We start from the raw sequence: 21354 nt of genomic DNA on the forward strand, positions 1-21354 counted from the left end.
CTCACCTTCCTCGTCTCCCTCTTCCCTTACACGCTTCATCTTCTTGCGGTTGGCCTTGGCAGCATTCTGCATCTTGGGGATGTCGCGACCATAATAAAGCAGGAAATGGCTGTAAACATCTTTCAGCTCATCCATTGACTGTACATCCTTGAGCCTGAAGGGAAGGGACGTAAGACCTCACCTGTCACTAAGGAAGAGCACACCCCAGTTCTGCTACAAGAGACCCAATTCTGCGAGGCAAGATCCGAACTGGGATGGGTGCCTGTATTCTCTAACTGTTGCAGACACTCAGTGGCCCCAGACCATGGCTTAATTGCAACCAAGGTACCTTAAACGATGAGTATGACAAACAAATGGCGGTTGCTGGTTATTAGAAGTGAAAACAAAAAGGGAGAGAAAGACAAGGCACCAAGTCTCTAGGAAAGTTCAGTCTTTGAGTCAGTCCTTATCCCTCCTCCCTGGTTTCATGACACTGGCCACTAACACCACTTGCTCCCATCTCACATCCCTCTGACTCCAGGCTCACCAAGCTACTTTCTGGTTATAACTGGGTTTCCTATGTAATTTTATATGTATATGCTGAGAGCGAGGTTACGCTCTCTTGGGGTTGGTGGTGGGGCTGCCTTTGATCTGAGGGCTTCGTGTCAGGCAATAAACCCTGCATATGCTACCTCTCCATGTCGGTGGTGTCCAGAGCCCGGATGCCATCAGCAAGAGGTTTGTCGGGGTCAGCAGAAATTTGCTCGTACTGATAAGCCTGCATCTTCTCAAACAGCCGCGTTAAGTTCTCTTTGCGGATCCTTAGCTGGGTCCACTAGGACAGGATAGGGCAGCAGTTAAGGGCTGCCGTTCAGCCTTGGAGTCTCAAGGCTGTTCTGTTCCTTACCAGGAAACTCTGGGGAAACCTGACAGGCCTGGGGGTGGGGTCGGGGCGTTGGGCTGCTCAGAGAGCTTGGGCCCTGATAACAGCGGTGCCCAGTCCAGCCCAGAGCCCCTTGGGGAGCGTGGAACCATGTTACCTTTTCATCCCACTGCCACACCCTCCACAAGTCATTGATGTGCAGCTCAGGCTCCACATACTCCTTCCGGTAGAAGGCAATAAAAGGCACCTGGGGTGGCAGGGAGACTACAGTCAACCAGAGGGGAAGGTCTGTATGGATTCCTATGCCAAAGGGGTAAAAAGCTCCAGGAAATCCCTCAGTCTGGAAGACTGGCCTCCCTCACAAGCCCATTCGGGCTGCACGCCCTCGCCACCTCTAGGGAGGAAATGCAGCAGACAGGGTAGTGCCGTTCTGCTGGTCACCAGTCTCCTGGAGTCCTCACACTTCAGTCTAGGGACCGCTGCTGAGGGCAGGAAAAGGGGGGGCCCCCGCCTGACTAAGGCAGTTACCTTGTCCCTCATCCCCTGGCTGAATTTCTAACACTGGAAACGGGCCACTAGACATTGAGGTGCTACCTCAAAATGCTGATTTCTCATGAAGCCCAGAGCCTCTTTAATCTTCTGAATTGTGCTGGGCCCTTTTCGACTAAAGCTGCTGGTTGGCTGACCTCTGTCCAGGTAATCACAGCTTTCCTACAGCCGCAAGAAAAAAGGAAACAGCAACAACACCGTCACTTGCTTTGTCTTACCGCACACGAAACTGCTTCATGTCACAGGATGACCCTGTCGGGTGAAATCTAGGAAAACCCTCTCATCTGCACGCACCCGAGTACACGTACACACACACACACACTGTTCCACAACAGGCACACAGACGTTTGGGGCAGCGGAGGAGCAGCTCCTCAATTTCTGGTTCATGTCACACACGAGGACCTTTTTGGGGGGTACCTGCAAAGAAATAGTTGGTGTGGCAAAAGCGTTCCTGTAGATCCAGTCAGCTTCTTCTTCCAGTTCATCATCTTCGGCCCCTTTGACTGGGATGGAGCGGAGCTGCACGGGACAAGACAACTGAGTGAGGCTGGCTTCCCCTTGTATCCCATGTGGGAGAAACACACACCATTCTGGACAAAAACGTGTGCTCCGCAGGCACACAATTCCAGTACTCAAAAGACTGTCGTCCTGGCAAGAAGTAGGCATTTCCTATTTTGCTAAAGAAAGAGTGCCATTTCAAGAACCAGAAGCAGCACAAGAGTCAATCTTCCCTCCTGGAAGAGCTGGACTCCCTGTACCGCCCAGTCAGGTGGCATTAGCTGTCACTGTTGTTAGGACGGTTTCTCTGCCACAACCCTCGCAGCAAGGAGGCTCAGAGCTGGTGGTGATAGGTCGGCAGGACAGAGGCTGGTAGTTTCTTACCTGGAATCTCTCAGGCAGGTCAGTGGCTCGAATTTCATTGTCCTGGTCTGTGAGGTGACTGCTTTCCAGCTCGCTGGGCTCGTACATCTCAAAGATGCTCCTGCGGCTCACACGTTTCTTGGTGGTCTTCTTGGGGCGCACTCGGATCTCACCCTCAGCCTCGTCATCCTCGTACTCATACTCTTCCTCCAGTTCTTCGTCATACTCATTATATTTCTCAAATTCGTCATAGTCGAAGTCCACACCAAAGATCTCCTGGGCTTCCTGCAGGGCCCTGTGGGTGACAGCAAGGGGCAGTGGGCCCAGGTTCTGGTGAGGGGAGGGACATGCAGCCCCTGCACAGACCTTTCACTCGCCCCAAGGGAACTAAGAAGGTTAAGAGAAAGGCAAATCGAAAAGCATTTTCACTGTGGAATAAAGGCTTAGCTGGGGAATGTTTCTAGGGATGTTATTTACAGAGGATGAAAAGCCCATCTTTGACACATGCTAGTGACAGGGATGAAGTAGCAAGAGGGCAAAGGTGTTCGGATCCAGCTCAGTGGATCTGTCTTCTGCTAAGGCATTACCGTGCACCTTAGGGCAAACCCTTTCTTCCGACACAATCATACTTAGAAGGTCAATATGTAAATGAATAAACATGGAGCTGCAGGCTGAAGAGGGAGACTGGAGGCTTGCCCACCCTGATCCCACAGTGATCCTACAACGCAGAGGGTACTTTCAGAGCTTCTAGGAACAGGCTGACATCGCTGTCTAGGAAAGGGCACTTGAGGCAGGAAAGCAAAATGGCTGAGAACTGCAAATGTCCCATTTTTGGCAGAGGCCTCTAACTTCCTGGACTGGGTTCACTCAGATGCCATTATCACTACCTTGCACCAGACCCCACTCACGCATCTGTGTATCCAGGAAGCTTTTTCCGCCACTTAGGTTTTTTCAGAGGCTGTCCATCATCATCCACGATGAAGTCATCAATGTCTGGGTAGGAAAGCGAGGGGTCAGTGCTCAGAGCCAGGACTAGGTGGCTTTAGTTCCTACCGTGTGAGTAGCCAGTGAGGAGAAGAGTAGGGAATCTCCTAAAAACGAACTTTTTTGTGTCCAATGCCGGGGGCCTAGAGCCGATGAATGGTTCCCCATCCTATTCCTAGGGGCTAGGAAACCATGACACTTACCCCAACACTGGCTTCCCTGCCTGATGCCACATACCTGACTCTTCATCATCTTCCTCTTCCTCTTCTGCAGGAGCCATGGGGGCCTCCACGGCCTCCTGCCCTTCTTCCCCTTCACCGTCCTGGAAGATTTCCTCTGCAATGGCCTCTTTCTCATGCTCCTCCTTGCCATACTCCTCCTCGTCGTCGTCCTCATCATCTGACATTTTTTTGACACGTCGGTATTTTTGCTAGGGGTGGGAAAACCGGCTTCATCAGGGTCTGAGGGGGCTGGCATAAGGAGGCCTGCTCTCCAGCCTCACTCACGTTTTCCCACCAGTTATGCTGACCCAGGGAGATGGGAGAGAACCACACTGAGTGGTTCTCTTTCAGCCCCAAAGCCTACCCTTGAAATGCTGGCAAGCCTTTCCCTGACAGGCGCCCAGATCTCGGATATAAATCTAGACTCCACAGCACAACGATACTGAGCAACTCTCTCTTCTTGATGTTCTCCAGACTGTTTTGGATGTGCCTCCTTCCCCAGGAGTAACTGAATTTCAGGGCCTTTCTCCTTCACCCCCAGGGACAGAGACAAAGAATGACACTTACTCCTCTTTTGACTTTGACACCCAAATTCTCCTCAATGAGGTCAAAATCATCATCCTCCAGGCGGTCATCAAAAGATGCTGGAGAAAACAAAGTGTTACCCATGGTGACAGACAGGCCCCTCTTCCATGGCAACTTCCACCCCAGCCTCACTTCCCTTGAGGGGAGACGACTACTCACTGCGTTTTCTCTTCTTGTGACCAACATCATCTTCTGAATCACCAGAGTCGCTACCCTCATCCTCCTCCCCTTCATCTTCATCATCATTGATAAAGCCTTTCAGGTTGCCCTGCTCATCCTGATCATCGGGGTTCTCCTCCTCCTCCTCCTCATCTAGAAAACATCCATGTTTGAGACATGGGATTTGGGGAACATGTTGGGCTGGGGCAGGGCCACCACTTGCTTAACTGTGATTTTCCCTCCGCTCTGAACCTAAGGGCCTGGGTGCCATGCTAACTCTCCTGCTTCATCTAAAGATGTAAAACGTGACCACTGACTTAGACCACAAGCACGAGGAAGAGACTAACTCTCTTCTGTATCCACCGTCAATCTGTAGGTACGATGATCTTCCTAATTACTTTGGCTTTTTACTAGAGGCTTCACAGCCACCAATACTACCTTTGCTTTCCTCTCAGTTTATAAACTCAGCAATCATATTCCTTCTTTCATCATAATTCTTTTGATGAAACTTACATTTTCCTTTCTGCCTTTAAAGCTATTTCATGGTTCTCCTCTGCCGGTGACCCTAATGGTTGGGTTTGGTCAGAAAAATAGAAAACTGGGTGCATAAGTACCAACACTGCTAGGTCTCCAAGAGGGAAACATTACACATGTATTTATTTACTGTCTGTCCTCTCTCCTTAATGTAAACTCCACAATAGCTGGGTTTTATTTTGTATTCTTCGTTCTAGGCAAAGTGCCTGGCATAGAGCAGATAGCTAGATACACAATAAATATTCTCTATGAAGTGACTGAAAATTCTCAAGCTGGTACCTCATGTGTGATAACTTCTGTGCTTAGCCTGAGCCTCTCATCAGCAAGAATCCAACTATCCAAAGCTTAGCAATAGTGGGAAGAAGCTTGAGGCTGGGACTCCTCACCGTCATCCTCCTCTTCCACAAATTTCTTGGTGACTCGGGGCACCACCTCGCCTTCATCATTGTACTCTTCCTCTGACTCCTCGGCTTCACTTTCTACAAAATCAGACATCGCTGCAGCTTTTCACGGCCTGCCTAAAAAAGACTAGAGAAGGAAGAGAGATGGTGATAAAAGAATGAGACACGTGACTTTACAGAGGGCGATACACCTTTTTACAGACTTTCAGCCACATGCCGTCGCTCTGCCCAATCAATTCCACCTGGGGAGGAGAGTGAAAGGATTGAATGGCTCCATCTCCTCTATTTTCCATTCTCCCTTGGTTGCTCCTCTCAACCAAGGTTGTACCTTTAAAAAGGTGATTAGACTGGACTTCCCTCTGTACATACCATCTTGCTTCCCCAGAGTTTTATCTCACTTTACCATTTGGGGGCAGAATGGTCACATGAGGAAAGAAATTAGTGTAGAAATAATTACATAGGATGGTAGTATTGAGATTGTGTGATTTGCTCATCAAGAAGTTTGAAAACAGCCCTGTTGGTGTGGCTCAGTGGACTGAGCACTGGCCTGCAAACCAAAAGGTTGCTGCTTCGATTCCCAGTCAGGGCACATGCCTGGGCTGTGGGCCAGGTCCCCAGTTGGTGGTGTGTGAGAGGCAACCAATCGATGTATCTCTCACACATCGATGTTTCTCTCCCTCCCTTCTCCTTTCTCTAAAAATAAAATATTTAAAAAAAAAAAAGTTTGAAAACAATTGAGTGCCAAATTAATGACAGGCATTTTCATATATACTATACCTGGCTACTGGCAGAGACAAAAGAACTTTTCAATAAATTAAACATTTCATTAACTTGAGCTCACCTTTCATAAACATTAGAATCATAATTCTATTTTTACCATTACCCCTCCCTCCCCCAACCCAGCAAAACAAGAGAAACCACAACACTTTGAAAGAGATTCACAGGGCCTACTAAATAAAGGCAACAGAGTTAAATGCAAAGATTATTAAACTTAAGGGAGAGACCAAATCCTGGTCCCATCATGTACCGGGTACATAAACCTGAGCAAATGATAGAATGTGTGTGAGTATCAATTTCTCCATCTGGCAAATGGCAACAGTATACCTATCTGCAGGGTAGTTGAGGATATTTCATGACATAGAGTAAGGAACCTAGCATACACTGTTTCAATAAATGTTAACTAAGTTTGAATTTGAATTCCAGGCCTAATTTTCCTTGGCATTCTGTAATTTTGTATCCATCAATCCCAACTTTATCTTCTACTTCCCTGATTTCAGACTCACCCGAAGCCCGGAAATTGCAGTGGAGAACGACAAAACCAGAACATGGAGCTTCCCGGGACTTGAGAAGAACTTTAACAAACAGCACGTATCATACAAATTATAACATCAAGATTCCATCCTGGAATCCTGAAGCTGGTTGCTGATAAACTCAACATCACTCCTCACCTTGTTCTGAATTATGGTCATTGTGTAAAAGGCTATTTTTCCCACTCAGACTGTAAGCTTATGGAAGTTGGAGACCCTCTCCAATTGAAGGGGTAATAAAAACTATGAAAACAGCCCTGGCTGGTGTGGCTCAGTGGATTGAGCATCCACATGTGAACGGAGAGGGCAAGGGTTTAATTCCCTGTCAGAGTACATGCATGGGTTGTGGGCCAGGTCCCCGGTTGGGGGCAGTGTGGGAGACAACTGATCATGTTTCTCTTGCATGTCAGTGTTTCTCTCCCTTTCTCCTTTCTCCTCTCTCTAAAAATAAAAATAGCCCTAGCTGGTGTGGCTCAGTGGATTGAGCACCGGCCTGTGAACCAAAGGGTCGCCGGTTCAATTCCCAGTCGGGCACATGCCTGGGTTGCAGGCCAGGTCCCCAGTTGGGGACACACTAGAGGCAACCATACATTGATGTTTCTCTCCCTTTAATGAATAAAAAAAAAAAAAAACAAACCAAACCAAAACAACAACAAAAACTATGAAAACACAAATGGCAATCTGAGAGGCATCACAAGATACTTTTGTGATTCTGTACCAGGTAAGCCATAACCTTCTTTGTGCTTTTCACAAAATACAAACTGCTAAGAATCTGTTAAATACTACTTATTTTTTCATATCGTTGCCATCATCCCAGTGAAAGATGGCAGTGGGAAGGGAGAGAGTAGGAGGGTGGCTAAGGGCTACCTGAAGTGAACTAAGCCTAGCACAAGCTTTAATTTCTGTGGTTCTAATTCTCCAGAAAACTACCCATACTGATATCAACTGATACCACAACCAATTAACTTAAGATTAAGCTCAAGGGAACACAACTAAAGGTACTGAGTTCTGGTGGAAAAGGAGAGGCAATGATACAGTCTTATGTTCAATTTTAGGATGAGGTTTCAGATGCCATTTTTTTTCAAATGTTACTGAATGCCTACCATGTACATACAGTCTGCTAGGAGTTGGGGAACTGAAGAGAAACAGGACTGCTGGTTCTCAAGGAGTTGACTGCTAGTAGGAGAAAGATATGAAAACAAATAAGGATCCTAAAATAATTTTATATATTATTATATTTGTATAGTGCAGGCACAGGAAGAGAATCAGAAAACAAACCGAAAATACTCACACAAAAACCCAACCAAAACTAGTATGGTTGGGTTTCTAAGTACCCTAGAAAGGCTAGGGTACTTTAAGCAATTAAAAAAAACAAAAAGTGCCCGAGGAAGAATATTTATCACACACCTACAACCAAGTTCCAGACACTTAACAAGCACCTATTAACCCTTACATTGTCCTGTGAGTTACAGCTCACTTCTCTCTCTGTCCAACAGAGGGAACAGACTTGGAGATAAAGCCAGCTGTTCAAGTGACAAAAACATAACAACTGCAAGAGATGAGATCTGAGTTAAGATCTGTCTGACTCCAAAGTCACAGTTGTTTCTACTGTATCAGCAGTTCTCAGTGCGGTCTAGGGAACACACCCTCCTTTCTCCCATGAGTGTATGGTGGTGTTTGCCAGAGGTTAAATGACATGTATCACAAGAGACTGAATGCAGAAACAGACACAAGAAATTCGGCTGTATTCTATTAAAGCAGGTGTTTTTATGTTTAAATGTAGTAGGCTTATTATTTTCTTTAATGAGATATAATTAACACATAATACTATGTAAATTTAAGGTGTATAAGTGTTGATTTGATGTACCTGTATTTTGCAAAATGATTACTTTTTTGTAGTGGCTTTATTATTTAAAATGTGTATTTTTCATTTTCACCTCTAATCCAGTATATATCAATATATATAAATCTCATAAACATCAATAGTTATAACTCACATAAACAGAATGTCTTTGGAACCTTAAACTATTTTTAAGAGTATCCAGAGATCAAAAAGTTTGAGAGCCACTACACTAGACCACAGTAGAGGCCCTGCAAAGTGGTGACATGCGGGGTCTCGGGGTCAGATTGATGCCCTTTTCCCCCCTAAGGTCTGTATCTATCCTTAAGGCCATACAGTTTGACTAGTGCCCAAAAATGAGTATTTAAAATTTCTGCCAATTAATCTGGTGTTCTAATTTTAATTTTGACAACACTTCCCCTCAGCCCTGAACTGAGCCATTAAAAATAGATTCGGGTACTGCAGCCCCTACACAAGTTTGCTTTAATTACGCTATCAAACCCACGAATTCAATCTTGTAAGGCCTCTACATCTTCACATTAAATGCTAGCTACCTCCTGCGGACCAGATGCCCTACAGCCTGCTCAATAGACAGAAACAGATAGCACACCTGATGAAAACAACAGCTTTCTTCCATCCCAGGGGTGGCTGGTACTCTGCACGGCACGCAGCTTTCCTCTCATTCCCTAGGTTAGCAATAAAGTGCATGCTGTGCAATAGCTGGGGAATGCCTCCAAACTAGCTCATTGCCAAGACTTCCAGTTAAAAGAGCTGTGCCAGACACAATCCTGACTTGCTGCAACTTGTGGGAGCTAGACGTGCAGAGGGTGCCGCAGCAGCACTGCAGGCTGAGGTTGGCAGATGTTCCAGAACAAAAACATTGCTACTTATTAGTGCATGATTAATAGTACTATATGATAGCTGAGATGAGCCTGATATAGTTTGGATTTTGTACTTAGTATTGAGTACTTATGATCTTGACTATTCCCCACATTAAGACTGTAAGTTAAATTTGCTACCGAATAGGTCTCCAAGGGGAGTGGGGTGGTGAAGGGAGGTTTCTCCAGACAGAAGCACAGCTGCAGTGCACGATGGGGCTCCCAGGGAGAGGCTGGCGGTTACCATGACATTCTCTGGAAGAGGAATGGAGCTGGGATCAGATTGCCACAGGGGAGGCCTCAGCAGTCCCTCCCTTTGAACATGATGTAGGAGGCAATTAACAGGAGACCAGAGCGAAAAGAGATGTCGGTTAATTCCCTCCACTAGCAGCTTCAATTACCCTTTACTTTTTTTTTTTTTTTTAGGGTCAAGTTCTGTGCTGGGATTTGGGTATATGAAAATGAGTAAAATATGCTTTTTTACCCCCGAGTTCACAACCTGTCTCAAAACACTTGTAAATAAAGTTATGACAAAACACAATAAATGTTACATGATGGTCATATACCAAGATTATGAGAGTAATTTGAAGAAGGAGGTCAGGAAATACCTCAGAAAAAGTGATGCCTGAGTTGAGAGGACTAAGAAGATAGTCTGGAAAAAGGCAACGTGAGCGAAGGCTTAGGTTGGAAAGGGCCTAGTGGTCTGGGGAACAGCCCCAGAAGTTTGGTGCGGAGTTTAAACTACAAGACACTCTGTATTTTGTGAGCAAGGACTAATCCAAATTGGGTAGTTCATGAATGACTACCCAATATGGAATCCCAAAACATGAAAGTTTAATAAATAAAAGTATTCTTTTTATTTATTGATTTGAGAGAGAGAGAAACATCAATTTGTTGTTCCACTTATTTATGCATTCATTGGTTGATTTTTGTATGTGCCCTGACCAGGGATTGAACCTGCAACCTTGGCGTACTGGGACGACACTCTAACCAACTGAGCTACCTGGCCAGGGCCAATAAATGAAAGTATTCAGAGTCCACGTAAGACAACCTTCTTTCAAATTTGGATTCAGAACTCTGTTATGAAAAATCCTAATTCCACCTAGTGAAGATATTAAAATACAGAAAAGGCTAATTCTACGTATAATCATTTTAACATGTACACACAAGATATTTGTAAGAAATAATTTTAGAATTTTTTCAATTACAGGGTATAAAAAGCACTACTGTTAATAATGGTTCACATAATAAGTAATGAAAAAATATTAGTTATCCCTTTTCTTTCCAAGTTTCCTTGGGGAACAAGGAAAGGGCAAAAGAGGAGCAGAAACAACTGAAATATGTAACCAGACTCAGAATCCCTGCAACACAAGGAGGGAGTAACAGCTACTGAGCCTTGTACGCTGCCAGGAAACGTATACAGTAGTTCCTGCTGCAGCACAGGGTTGGCAAACCACAGAGGCCAGACCTGCCACTGTAGCACAAAAGCAGACACAGACAACCTGTAATGGTCCAGGAGACTTAGTTTGGTGACTTCTAACCTAGAAGTAGCGATCTTCTGCCCTGGCTGGGTAGCTTAGTTGGTTAGAGCACCGTCCCCATACACCAGGGTTGTGGGTTCGATCCCTGGTCAGGGCACATATAAGAGTGGACCAATGAGTGCATAAATAAGTGAAGCAACAAATCGATGTTTCTCTCTCTCTCTCTCTCAAATCAATACATTAAAAAAAAAAAACCCACAATTACAAGTAGAGGTCCTTAACAAATTGATGACAAAGGTACCATGGGAACCTGTAAGAGAGGACCTTAACCTGGTTTTGAGGAAGTGACTTTAAACACAGACTATATGAGTGAGGAAGAATTAGCTACTTGGAGGAGCTGGCTCCTTCAGAAGTGGTTCGAGGAGTGTGGTGTTGGAGAAGAGAACTCCAGGATGAGACCCAGGATGCAGTGTGTGTGGCAGGAACAGTGATGGCTACTTTGGGAAGAGAAAGAAAGGTTCATAATGAGTTGGAGGTGAAGTTATAAGGATCTTGGTAGGATGTTAAGATTTTGGACTCTGTCTGAAAGCTGCTGGGAAGCCTCTGTGGAGTTTTAGACAGAACTGATAGAATTTACTTGCTTATTCAAAAATATTTAATGAGTGCCTACTACTTGCCAAACATACAGAAGACAAAGTTCCTGTCCCTTTGATACCTATACTCTGGTGCAGGAGAAAAACCACAAATTATATAGACCCGGTATAAGTGGTAGGGAGGAAATAAACACCCTCACCTCTGAGAGTTCAGGTTGAGATAGCAAGAATGGGTAGGATGTGGTATGCAAAGCCAAGGGAAGAGGCTACTGGCATAAAAGACAGGGAAGAACTTGGCATATGGTATACAATGTTCTAAGGCAAGTACGACCAGAGAACAGTGAAGGCTGCAGAATGTGAGAAGGAGAGGCCTCCTTAAGCAGGGTTATGAAGGCCATGGAAAGCCACTGGAGCATTTTAAACAGGGAAATGACATGAGGTGACCTGACCTGATCTTGCAATATGGAAAACAGATCGGAAGGGATCTGAGTGGAAGCAAGGTGAACTGAGGATAAAAAGATGATGGTGGCTTGTAACAGGGTGGTAGCAGTGAAGATGAAGGATAGAAGACAGATATGAAACATACTTTGGAGGTAGAAATGACAGGGCTTACTAAAAGACTTGGGGATGGGGAGAGCAAGGGAGGATCCAAGGTGTTTCTGGCTTTTGTAGCCATGTGGATGAGAGTATCACTTAGGGATGTAGGGAAGGCCAGGTTTGGAATGATGGGGAATCCAAAATTTTCTTTATGTTATGTTAGGTTTGGGACAGTTAAGAGTCATCTGCACACAGCTATTATACTGGCATTCTGTGCATGATTCTTCAACACAGAGCGAGGACTGGACTAGAGATTTAACCATGCTTTCAGATGATTATTACAGCCATGGGACTGGATCACCTAAAGGAACACACAGAAAACCCAGGATTAAACTGTGAAGAAAATTCAACAGCGAGCCACTATGCAGAGAGTAAAAGTGGCTAGCAAAGGAGACTGAGAAGCAGTTAGACAAGTGGAGAATATCCAAGAGTGAAGTGTCCATGAAGCCAAGAAAAGAGAACGTTTCAAGAAAGGAGTAAACCGTGTTGAATATTCTCCTCAGACACTGAGGAGAATGGGAACAATGTACGTATGGAACTTGGCAAATAGAAGTCACTGGTGCCCTGGCTGGTGTAGCTCAGTGGACTGAATATGGGCTGCAAACCAGAGTTGCCGGTTAGATTCCCAAGCAGGGGCACATGCTTGGGTTGCGGGCCAGGTCCCCGGTAGGGGGCGTGTGAGAGGCAACGACACACTGATAATTCTTTCTCCTTCCCTTCCCCTCCCTCTAAAAATAAATGAATAAAATCTCACTTAAAAAAATAAAATTAAAAAAAAAGAAGTCACTGGTGATCTTGATAAGAGGAATTTCAACAGTGGTCAGAAGAGAAATCAGACTAGTATAGGGTGAAAACTGAATAAAAGCCGAGAAAGTTGACAGAGGTAGAAATCTGGCTATGAAGGGAAATTTTAAAAAAGTACTAGTAGTTGGAGGCGGATAAGAGGAATACCAGAAAGAACATAATTTGTATGTTGATGGGAACAGACTTTTATAGAGAGGTAGGATTTGGTGATTGATATTATTGGGAATAACAGAGAGGAAAACTCTAAGGATTATATACACGGGATTCTGAGTGTGATGCCATTATTGAGACCAAGAACCTGGGAGCAAGAGCCAATTTATTTGTCCCCAAAGACTGTAAGTTTCCACCACCCTGGGCAGGCTTCCTTACTTGCCAAGGTCTACTGAGGGAGAACTATAAAATGTGCCTAAGCCTACATAGACTGTACGACGGCTTGATGTAACTAACCTCTTGATGAGGTTTAAACTTCTTAGAGAACAACAATACTATGCTAATGTAATGTAGTAGCCAGACAAACCAACTGAATAAGAAGGGACTTGTACTGGCTGAAGAGACACAAGTTATGGAAAAGGGCTCTAAATTCAGAGCTGACGGGGAGACAATCATACTTTTGTAATCAATGCAATGAAGACTTGGGTACTTTTCAGGTAAACAGAGAACCAAGCCACCTCCCCCCAAAAAATTAGTCAAATTCAAAATTGTTTATACTCTCATATTTATTAATAGCAGTAGTGTAACTTAATACTCCCTAAATTATTTCTGACATTACAGTGGATTTCCATAGGCAGATTTTCGGAGAACTTAGGTCTCCTCTTAAAAAAAAAAAAAAAAAGTATCAATTCTTGCAACAACCAAGGGAAATGGACTGCTCCAGCTGATTCAAGGAAATGCCTGGAAAGAAAGGCAGAAACTGGAAGAAAGTAACATTTTGACTTAATAGCCCATTTTGATGTCTGTGGTAGGCGTTTGTGGATGTAGCTAGTCATCTACAAAAAGTTGTAACTTTACTATCAATAATACGGAAAAAAGGGAATTTGGCATAGCCCTTTAGGCCTGATGGTCGAGCTGCTGAAAGCTCCACAGATACCACATCTCCAGAACAAACAATTCAATCACCTGCTCCTGACCGAGAAGCCACAGACCCATTACATTTCCAATCCTTTCGCGTGGCCCAGTTTTCAGAAGCTACGACAGAAGGACGGGATTCGAGGAAGACTGCTGATACAACAGGCCGCCCAATTCAAGGGCTCCGGGTGGCACAGGAGTCTCGGAAAAGCCTTGAGACTCTTGAGCAACTATCCCGCTTTCCTCCTCCTTCTCCCTCATTGAGCTCGGAAGGCCGGGGACCCCAGATCTCCCCGCATATCACTCCCCAGTACCTCTTCCCTTACAGGACCAGGCCCCAGGAGCCTGGTGCCCCACCTGACCGATTTCGAGCAGCACGTTTTCCAGTCCGACCTTTACCTACCCGTAGTCCGCCGCTTCTCCGTTGCGCTAAACCCCCACGGGGGAAAATGGAGTCGTCAAACCGAGACCGGGAAAGGATAGTAAGCTCCCACCGCACCGATCCTTCGCCGCCACCGCCGCCGCTGCTGCGTCAACGTGCTACGTCACTTCCGGCCCCCTGTCACTGGGAGTGGGCGGGCCATTTCTCGGCCTCTTCTCCCACCCAGCTCTCCGGGCTTCGTCAGGGAGGTCACGAAAACTGGCAGAAGCAGTTCATGAAGGCAGCTATCAGAACAGAGCCACGGGAACAGAGTGAGCAGATCGGAAGCAACCAGGCTTAGCGGATTCCTCAGGCCGCTCTAGGCAAAGGAACCATAAAGACAAAACTAGGGCTTTCTCATTTCCTCCTCTCTGTGATTCTGCCGGTAGCTTCCGGTTCCGGGGAGGGGCGGAGTTTTCTTCGGAGGTTAGAGGCACTGCGGGACATCCAGAATGGCTGTGGTATCGCTACTGTTGTTCGGGACTTTGTGTAGTGCCGTGGGAGCGTCCAATCTGGCTGTCGTTACGTGCGGTTCTGTGGTGAAGTTACTCAATACGCGCCACAACGTGCGACTGCACTCACACGACGTGCGCTACGGATCAGGTACTGCTGCCCGGGTTTGGGTGGTCTGGGAAGGCCTGGTAGTCTCCGGGGGCGGGGCCTAGAGCAAATCTGAGGGGTGTGGTCTGGGAAGGTCGGGGAGCCCCGGTGAGGTTCTTGAAGTCTGGAGGCGGAGAATCGGAGAATTGAGTTGTTCTAAGGCATCTTAATCATAATCCCAACTTCATTCTGGTGAGCTATAGAGTGTACATATATTACACACATACTCTTACATGTAACATTCATACGAGGTAGAGACAACTGATACCCTCATTTCATAGATGAGAAAACGGACTCTAAATCGCTTGCCCAAAGCCTTGCAGTAGTGAATGACGGAGACGGAGTTTGGTCCAAATTTGTCCAGGTTCAGAGCCTTTTTTCAGTTACTCCTGGCCGGCAGTACTCAGTGGGAGAGACAGACATGTAGAAAAAGTACAGTAAGTGCTGTGTCTCTGAAGTTTTGAACTCCAAGAGCTCACTCTTTGGCTACGACCCTCTGTTCTAACTCTTGCTCTTCAACTCTTTTCGTTTGGCCACTCTTTATTCCAGCCTTACCCTTCTTTTGGTAAAGAATTTAAACTAAAGTACTCACTGGAATTGGAGAGGAAACCGACTTGAGAGTTTTTTAAATGCTTAGTTTGTGTGTTCATTTATAACGCAGCAGTTATTTATGGATTCATTCAGTCTAGATTAATGAGCGCCTACTGTGTGCCTGTTATTGTTCTCGATACAGGAGATACGGTGATCAGTCAGCAAGTTACAAGAAAACAAACACAAAAAGACAAAAGTTAGTGAACTAGTGGCTGCTAGGTGTCTGTGTTGGATGACTGCTGATGCTAATAGCTGAGAGAGGAAGGAGATCTCTCGGGTGGAGGAGGCTCGACTGTGGTTCCCCTTTCTCAAAACCTGTCTGACCGGTTAGATTTGGAAAGGAATTGAGTCATCATTGCTGGGATGTCTTAATAATCCCAGCAGCCATTCAGCGAATACCTTCCATGTGTCTGGTTTATTACTTTTAAATTGATCTAGTTTTCTATTTTGGATTGACTAAATCAGAGTCCATAGGAATCTGGAAGTTTAAAAAGCTCTTCAGGTGCTCCTGATGGGTAGCCAGATTTGAGAACCAGGTTCAGTCTAGAGCTCAGAAATCTGTGCTGAGCCCGAGACAGAGAGTTGGTCCCCAACTTAAAAAATTTTCAACTTTACAGTGGTGTGAAAACAGTACACATTCAGTAGAAACAACCTAGGCTAATCTCTGATGATTGGTAGGTTAGGTATTAAATACATTAACTATATTTCAACATACAATGGATTTATCAGGACACAACCCATTGTCATACGTTGAGGAGCATCTGTTCAACATCATTGAATAGGTGGTGGTTAAAGACGTGGGTAGAGTAAATGAGATTGCCCAGGATGAACTGTTGTCCTCAATCTGGTGTCAATTTGAGTCACTTGAAAAAGTGGTTGAAGGGCTTCTACATGCTTTTATCCTGACCCCCAACAAGTACAGTGGTACCTTGGTACTCGTTAATGTGTTCCAGAACTCGTGATGAGTGCAGAAACTGATGAGTACCGATCGTGAGGAGTGATGAAGCATTTTCTCTACCGGGGCGGCGTTGTGACTGACTCACACAAGTTCTAGCAAGTTCGACGAGTCCCGAGCAAGCGCCGAGTGCTGAAACATTTTTTTCTCATCAACATGTGACAAGTACAGGGTTTGATGAGTTCTGAAGCCAATGAGTACCGAGGTATAACTGTATTTAAGAATGGATAAGTGCCAGGTATAGAACTCTGGGTAATCACAATGTCTAAGGATGGGAGAGGAAGTGGGGGTGTAATAGAAAGTAAAGAAGTGGAAGACAGAAAGTATAGATCATGATTTAGTGAAATACGGCAGTTAAGGACCAACCATGAGAACTGTAAGGTAACAACCAGAAGTGAGGAGGAAGGGGTGGGTTGGGGATTTTTTTTTTTTAAAGATGTAAAAACTCATGAGAGGAAGAAGCAAAAGAGAAAAGCTGATAGTTTAGTTACAAACATTCAAACAGATAACTGTGGGATAAGACGCCATGTATCAAATGGTAACAGGGGTGTCATTAAAAAGCTGCAGTCAGGCACGGCCGAGGGACTGAAGGCAAAATAGGAGGAATAGGCAAGAGTACTTAAAGAAGGTATCTGGGAAATCTGGGATACCTTTAAAGATTTGTATAGTGAATGAGGCCTAGGGAAGAGAATACCCCTGGTGTTTATATGAGAGAGTGGCCTATCTGGGGGAATTTGACAGAAGATAAAGCTTTGTGGGAGGCCATGTGGTAGAGGTTAAGAATGTGAGTTCTAGAGTTAGAGCATCGAGATGCAAACCCGAGCACTGTCTCTTAGAGTTGTGTGACTTGGGCATACTGTTCAGCCTTACTGACACTCCAGTGTAAAATACAGATGACAATAATAATAGTAGTAGATATGTGTACCAAATATGAATATTCAGTCAAAAGGCTCCGGTTAGTATATCTGACACCCAGTAAGTGCTCAGTACACGTTAACCAGCTGGCAATTACTTGCATATCTTCTTTGTTAAGCTACATGTTTAACCCAGTGCCTCTTAACTTGCAGGATTTTACCACTAGGCAGTGTTAATCAAATTTAGATGACTTGAGAATACTTTTGTAATATACTGATAGATCACTTACAGGAATTTTGGGAGCTGTGTGGCTGGCTGTGTGGATTAAAGTTGGCAGCAAAAACTGGTCTCATTTTAATTGTGAAATGTGATAAAAGTTTATTTTAATAGATAGTAAACACTGAATAATATTACAAACATGTTACAATTATATGAGTAGACACCTGGCATATACTAGAGGCTATCCCAGCCAGTACATGTAGGTAAACGCTGACTATGCTTAAAAAAAAACAACCCACATGTGTTCATTTATTTAGTGCCCTTTGATGCAAATTCTTGGAATTTTCTAATATGGTACACTCTTAAATATGGTTTATCATTCATAACTAATACTATATAAATATTTAATATTTTCATCTATATTAGTATATATGAGTACCTACACATATATTAATATTACAGAATAAAAAATTATTACCAAGCATAGGGTTTCCGCCCCACCCCTGCAAGCCTTTGGTACGACGTGGGGCACATTATTGGCTATAGGAAAGAAACAAGGATCCAGTTGAACTCAACCTCTTTTTTTTTTTTGACTGCAGGTAGTGGGCAGCAGTCAGTGACAGGTGTGACCTCTGTGGATGACAGCAATAGCTACTGGAGGATACGGGGAAAGACCTCCACAGTGTGTGAGAGGGGAACCCCCATCAGATGTGGCCAGCCCATCCGGCTGACACATGTCAACACTGGCCGAAACCTCCATAGCCACCACTTCATTTCGCCGCTTTCTAGAAACCAGGTGAAGTGGCGTCCCGTGGGTCATTGCTGCTTTGTGCTTTACTCAGTCGAGCTGTTTGATAACTTGGTTGTTAGTCCTTTCTTTTTTAGGTGTAGATGTTCTCTGTTCTGCAGACCTGGAGAACTGGCTTTGTCACATTCATGTAAAAGAAATTGTTTCTGGTGACTTTACATCTAGATCAAGTCAGGAAATGAGGAAGAGAGACAGAATAAGTATCCGTTAGCATATCATAAGTTATCTTGATAAATCATGCAATAAAGAAACCTAATGTTTTCCAAACTTGCAATAAAAATTATTTTTTTTAAGGTTTTATTTATTTATTTTTAGAGGGGAAGGGAGGGAGAAAGAAAGGGAGAGAAACATCAGCGTGTGGTTGCCTCTCACATGCCCCCACTGGGGACCTGGCCTGCAACCGAGGCATGAGCCGTGACTGAGAATCGAACTGGCAACCCTTTGGTTGTGCAGCCCATGCTCAATCCACTGAGCTACACCAGCCAGGGCTATTATTATTTTAATGATGCCAACTGACCACATTAGGAAAATGAATTAGGTATTGTGCCATTAAAAATTTTTTTTAATTACTTTTTTAGAGAGAGAAAGAAAGGGGGAGAGGGAGAAAGAGAAATATTGATTCATTGTTCCACTTATTTATGCAATTCATGGGTTGTTTCCTATATGTACCCTGACTGGGGATCGAACCTGCAACCTCGGCATATTGGGACGATGCTCCAACCAACTGAGCTACCTGGCCAGGTCCTGTGCCATATTTTTTAAGCCTTGAGTTTTGGGGGGATGTGGAACCCCTTAATGACTGCTTCCCTCCCACTTCCACTCTGTTTATAGTTTACCCTATTAACATCTTAAATTAGTATGATAGGTTTGCTATAGTTAATTGATAATATTGATACATTGTTATCTACTAAAGTCCGTAGGTTATTCCAGTTTCCTTAGTTTTTACTAGTCTCCTTTTTCTGTTGTAGAATCCCATCCCGGATACGGCATCACTTTAGCTGTCATGTCTCCCTAAGCTCCTCTTGGTTGTGACAGTTCTCAGATTCTTCTTGGTTTCGATGACCTTGATTGACAGTTTTGAGGAGTGCTGGTTAGGTATATTATAGGGTGCTCCTTCATTGGGATTTGTTTGATGTTTTTCTTATGATTTGACTGGATTTATAAGGGTTTTTGGGAGAAAGGTAACAGAGGTAAAGTGCCGTTTTCTTCACATCATATCAAGGATACATACTATCTACATGTTTTATTACTGTTGATACTGATTACCTGGCTGACGTAGTGTTTTACTTTTAGGCCTTCTCAACTAACAAAGCAAAGAAACATATGTGTGTAAACATATACACATATCTATAAATGTTTATACGGGTAACGATGTGTATGTATATTAAGTTAAACATGAGTTCCTAATGATGTCTCCAACTCTATTGCCACATGGATCATTGCAGCCTCCTTCCTTTGCTTGTAAATTTCCACTCTAACAGTTAGGTTCCCAGCTCCACTGTCACGCACTTACCTGCGTGTGCAATCCCAGTGCACAAACACAGTAGCAGTGGAATTGTCCATTACGTGCAGTTCCTCTTGCCTTTAGTCTTAGACTGTTTCCAAATGACTGCTTTTTATCATTTACAATTATATAGCTATTAGTGTGTGTTTAAATTGTATATTTCTGAATTAGCAACTTTTTCATTGTGATAGAAACTCTGAATATTTGTCCCTAAGGGGAATGGGATTAAAAAAGGAGTGGAAGATGGGATCTGCTGTAATTTGCTCAATTAACATTTCTTACTTTATTTAATTCTCATTATTCTTTAAGATGATATTGTTATCATTTTATGGAAGAGAAGATAAAGGCTTGAAGGTGTTACATAGGAAGGGATAGAGCTGAGATTCGGGGTCTGCTTGTCTCTAGCTTGTGTTTCTCACCAGGTCACTTAAAATCTAGTTAAGGGAATGAAGCAGGAATATTTAAAAGTCAAGTAAAAAGAGCTAGAAAGTATTTTAAGACTGTAATAGAAAATAAACAACCCTGGAAAGCCTCTCATTTTTCACTTTTAGGTAGTCTTGTTTTTCTTGTTATTGCCTATCTCCCCTTTCCAAGCCTGTGTACCAGCCATGCTAACGTTGCCGCCATTTATGTCTTCCAGGAAGTGAGTGCTTTTGGTGAGGAAGGTGAAGGCGATTATCTGGATGACTGGACAGTGCTCTGTAACGGGCCCTACTGGGTGAGGGATGGCGAGGTGCGGTTCAAGCATTCTTCCACCGAGGTTCTGCTGTCTGTCACAGGAGAGCAATATGGTCGACCCATCAGTGGGCAAAAAGAGGTACATGGCATGGCTCAGCCAAGCCAGAACAACTACTGGAAAGCCATGGAAGGCATCTTCATGAAACCCAGTGAGTTGCTGAAGGTAGAAGCCCACCATGCAGAGCTCTGAGTCTGCGGGCTGTGAGCCACTGTCACCACACAGTGTTCATTGACATCTGCTGCTGTCTCACCCTGGGATCCCTGCCACAGGGTCCCTGGGCACTGGCCATGTCACCACTGAGATGAAGACGGATGCAGAAAACAGTAACTGTGTGTGGAAACTTCAGCCCTTCACAGTTGAAATGGTTGTTCTCCCAGACTTGGGTCCGTTCTTTGTGAGTGCAAGACTTGTTGGTAAAGGAGCAGGTGCATTTTACTCATACTGATAAAACAGAAACTGAGAGAGAAGTCCCTCCTAGCTGGGAAATTTTTACTCTTCAGAAGCTTGGCATCATGGATTATTAATGTGTCTGACTTTTTCCCTGCTTTCTTTCTCTAAAATGATAAAAAGATTTCATTGTTAGTCACTGTGTTGTCATTTATTAGGTGTGCTATTTTTTTTTATTCATCTATTTTCAGAGAGATGGGAAGGGAGGGAGACAGAGAGGGAAAGAAACATTGAAACATCAATTGGTTGCCTGTCATAGGTCCCTAAGTGGGGACCTGGCCTGCAACCAGGCATGTGCCCTGACTGGGATTGAACCAGGGACTACCTTTTGGTTTGCAGGCCGGCAGTCAATCCATTGAGCCACACCAGCCAGGGCCAGGGGTGCTATTCCACGATCTGATTAATCCTTGAGGCCCGAGAGTCATTGCTCTCATCCTTTTGAAATGCTGGGAACCTTCGGTGTGGCCCCTTTTAAGAGCCTTACTTGCATCCAA

At 44.4% G+C, this 21354-nt stretch overlaps 2 protein-coding genes across 3 annotated transcripts in view; one reads left to right on the plus strand and one right to left on the minus strand.

Moving 5' to 3' along the window:
- Positions 1-14276, minus strand: part of SUPT6H (SPT6 homolog, histone chaperone and transcription elongation factor) — a 31309-nt gene extending 17033 nt beyond the window's left edge. The window contains exons 1-12 of the mRNA XM_024565254.3: positions 14125-14276; positions 5142-5283; positions 4222-4374; positions 4045-4121; positions 3494-3686; positions 3181-3265; positions 2294-2567; positions 1829-1930; positions 1457-1573; positions 1020-1109; positions 672-814; positions 6-154 (exon numbers count right to left, since the gene is read on the minus strand). Of these exons, the coding sequence (XP_024421022.1) occupies positions 6-154; positions 672-814; positions 1020-1109; positions 1457-1573; positions 1829-1930; positions 2294-2567; positions 3181-3265; positions 3494-3686; positions 4045-4121; positions 4222-4374; positions 5142-5250 (1492 nt within the window). The 5' untranslated portion in view covers positions 5251-5283; positions 14125-14276. The remainder of the gene's footprint in view (positions 1-5; positions 155-671; positions 815-1019; positions 1110-1456; positions 1574-1828; positions 1931-2293; positions 2568-3180; positions 3266-3493; positions 3687-4044; positions 4122-4221; positions 4375-5141; positions 5284-14124) is intronic.
- A 63-nt stretch (positions 14277-14339) lies between these two features.
- On the plus strand, positions 14340-20995 carry SDF2 (stromal cell derived factor 2). 2 transcript variants are annotated; one of them, XM_053910655.1, is made up of 4 exons: positions 14606-14745; positions 16287-16493; positions 17962-18158; positions 20315-20995. In XM_053910655.1, exons 2-4 carry the CDS (start codon positions 16466-16468, stop codon positions 20600-20602), a joined length of 513 nt encoding a protein of 170 aa, XP_053766630.1. In that variant the 5' UTR covers positions 14606-14745; positions 16287-16465; the 3' UTR covers positions 20603-20995. The 2 variants fall into 2 exon arrangements, with proteins under 2 accessions (XP_024421020.1, XP_053766630.1); XM_024565252.4 differs by lacking the exon at positions 16287-16493 and having other exon boundaries at positions 14340-14745.
- The last annotated feature ends 359 nt before the right edge of the window (positions 20996-21354 follow it).

The sequence above is a fragment of the Desmodus rotundus genome, chromosome 9 (assembly GCF_022682495.2).
Source record: "Desmodus rotundus isolate HL8 chromosome 9, HLdesRot8A.1, whole genome shotgun sequence".
Classification (NCBI taxonomy): domain Eukaryota; kingdom Metazoa; phylum Chordata; class Mammalia; order Chiroptera; family Phyllostomidae; genus Desmodus; species Desmodus rotundus.

What these genes read in the sequence shown, in the direction of transcription:
- SDF2 (XM_024565252.4), top strand. Translation starts at nt 14,595, where the DNA reads ATGGCTGTGGTATCGCTACTGTTGTTCGGGACTTTGTGTAGTGCCGTG. An exon ending in CGACGTGCGCTACGGATCAG is followed by an intron (nt 14,746 to 17,961) that starts GTACTGCTGCCC and finishes TTTTGACTGCAG; the next exon opens with GTAGTGGGCAGCAGTCAGTG. An exon ending in CGCCGCTTTCTAGAAACCAG is followed by an intron (nt 18,159 to 20,314) that starts GTGAAGTGGCGT and finishes TATGTCTTCCAG; the next exon opens with GAAGTGAGTGCTTTTGGTGA.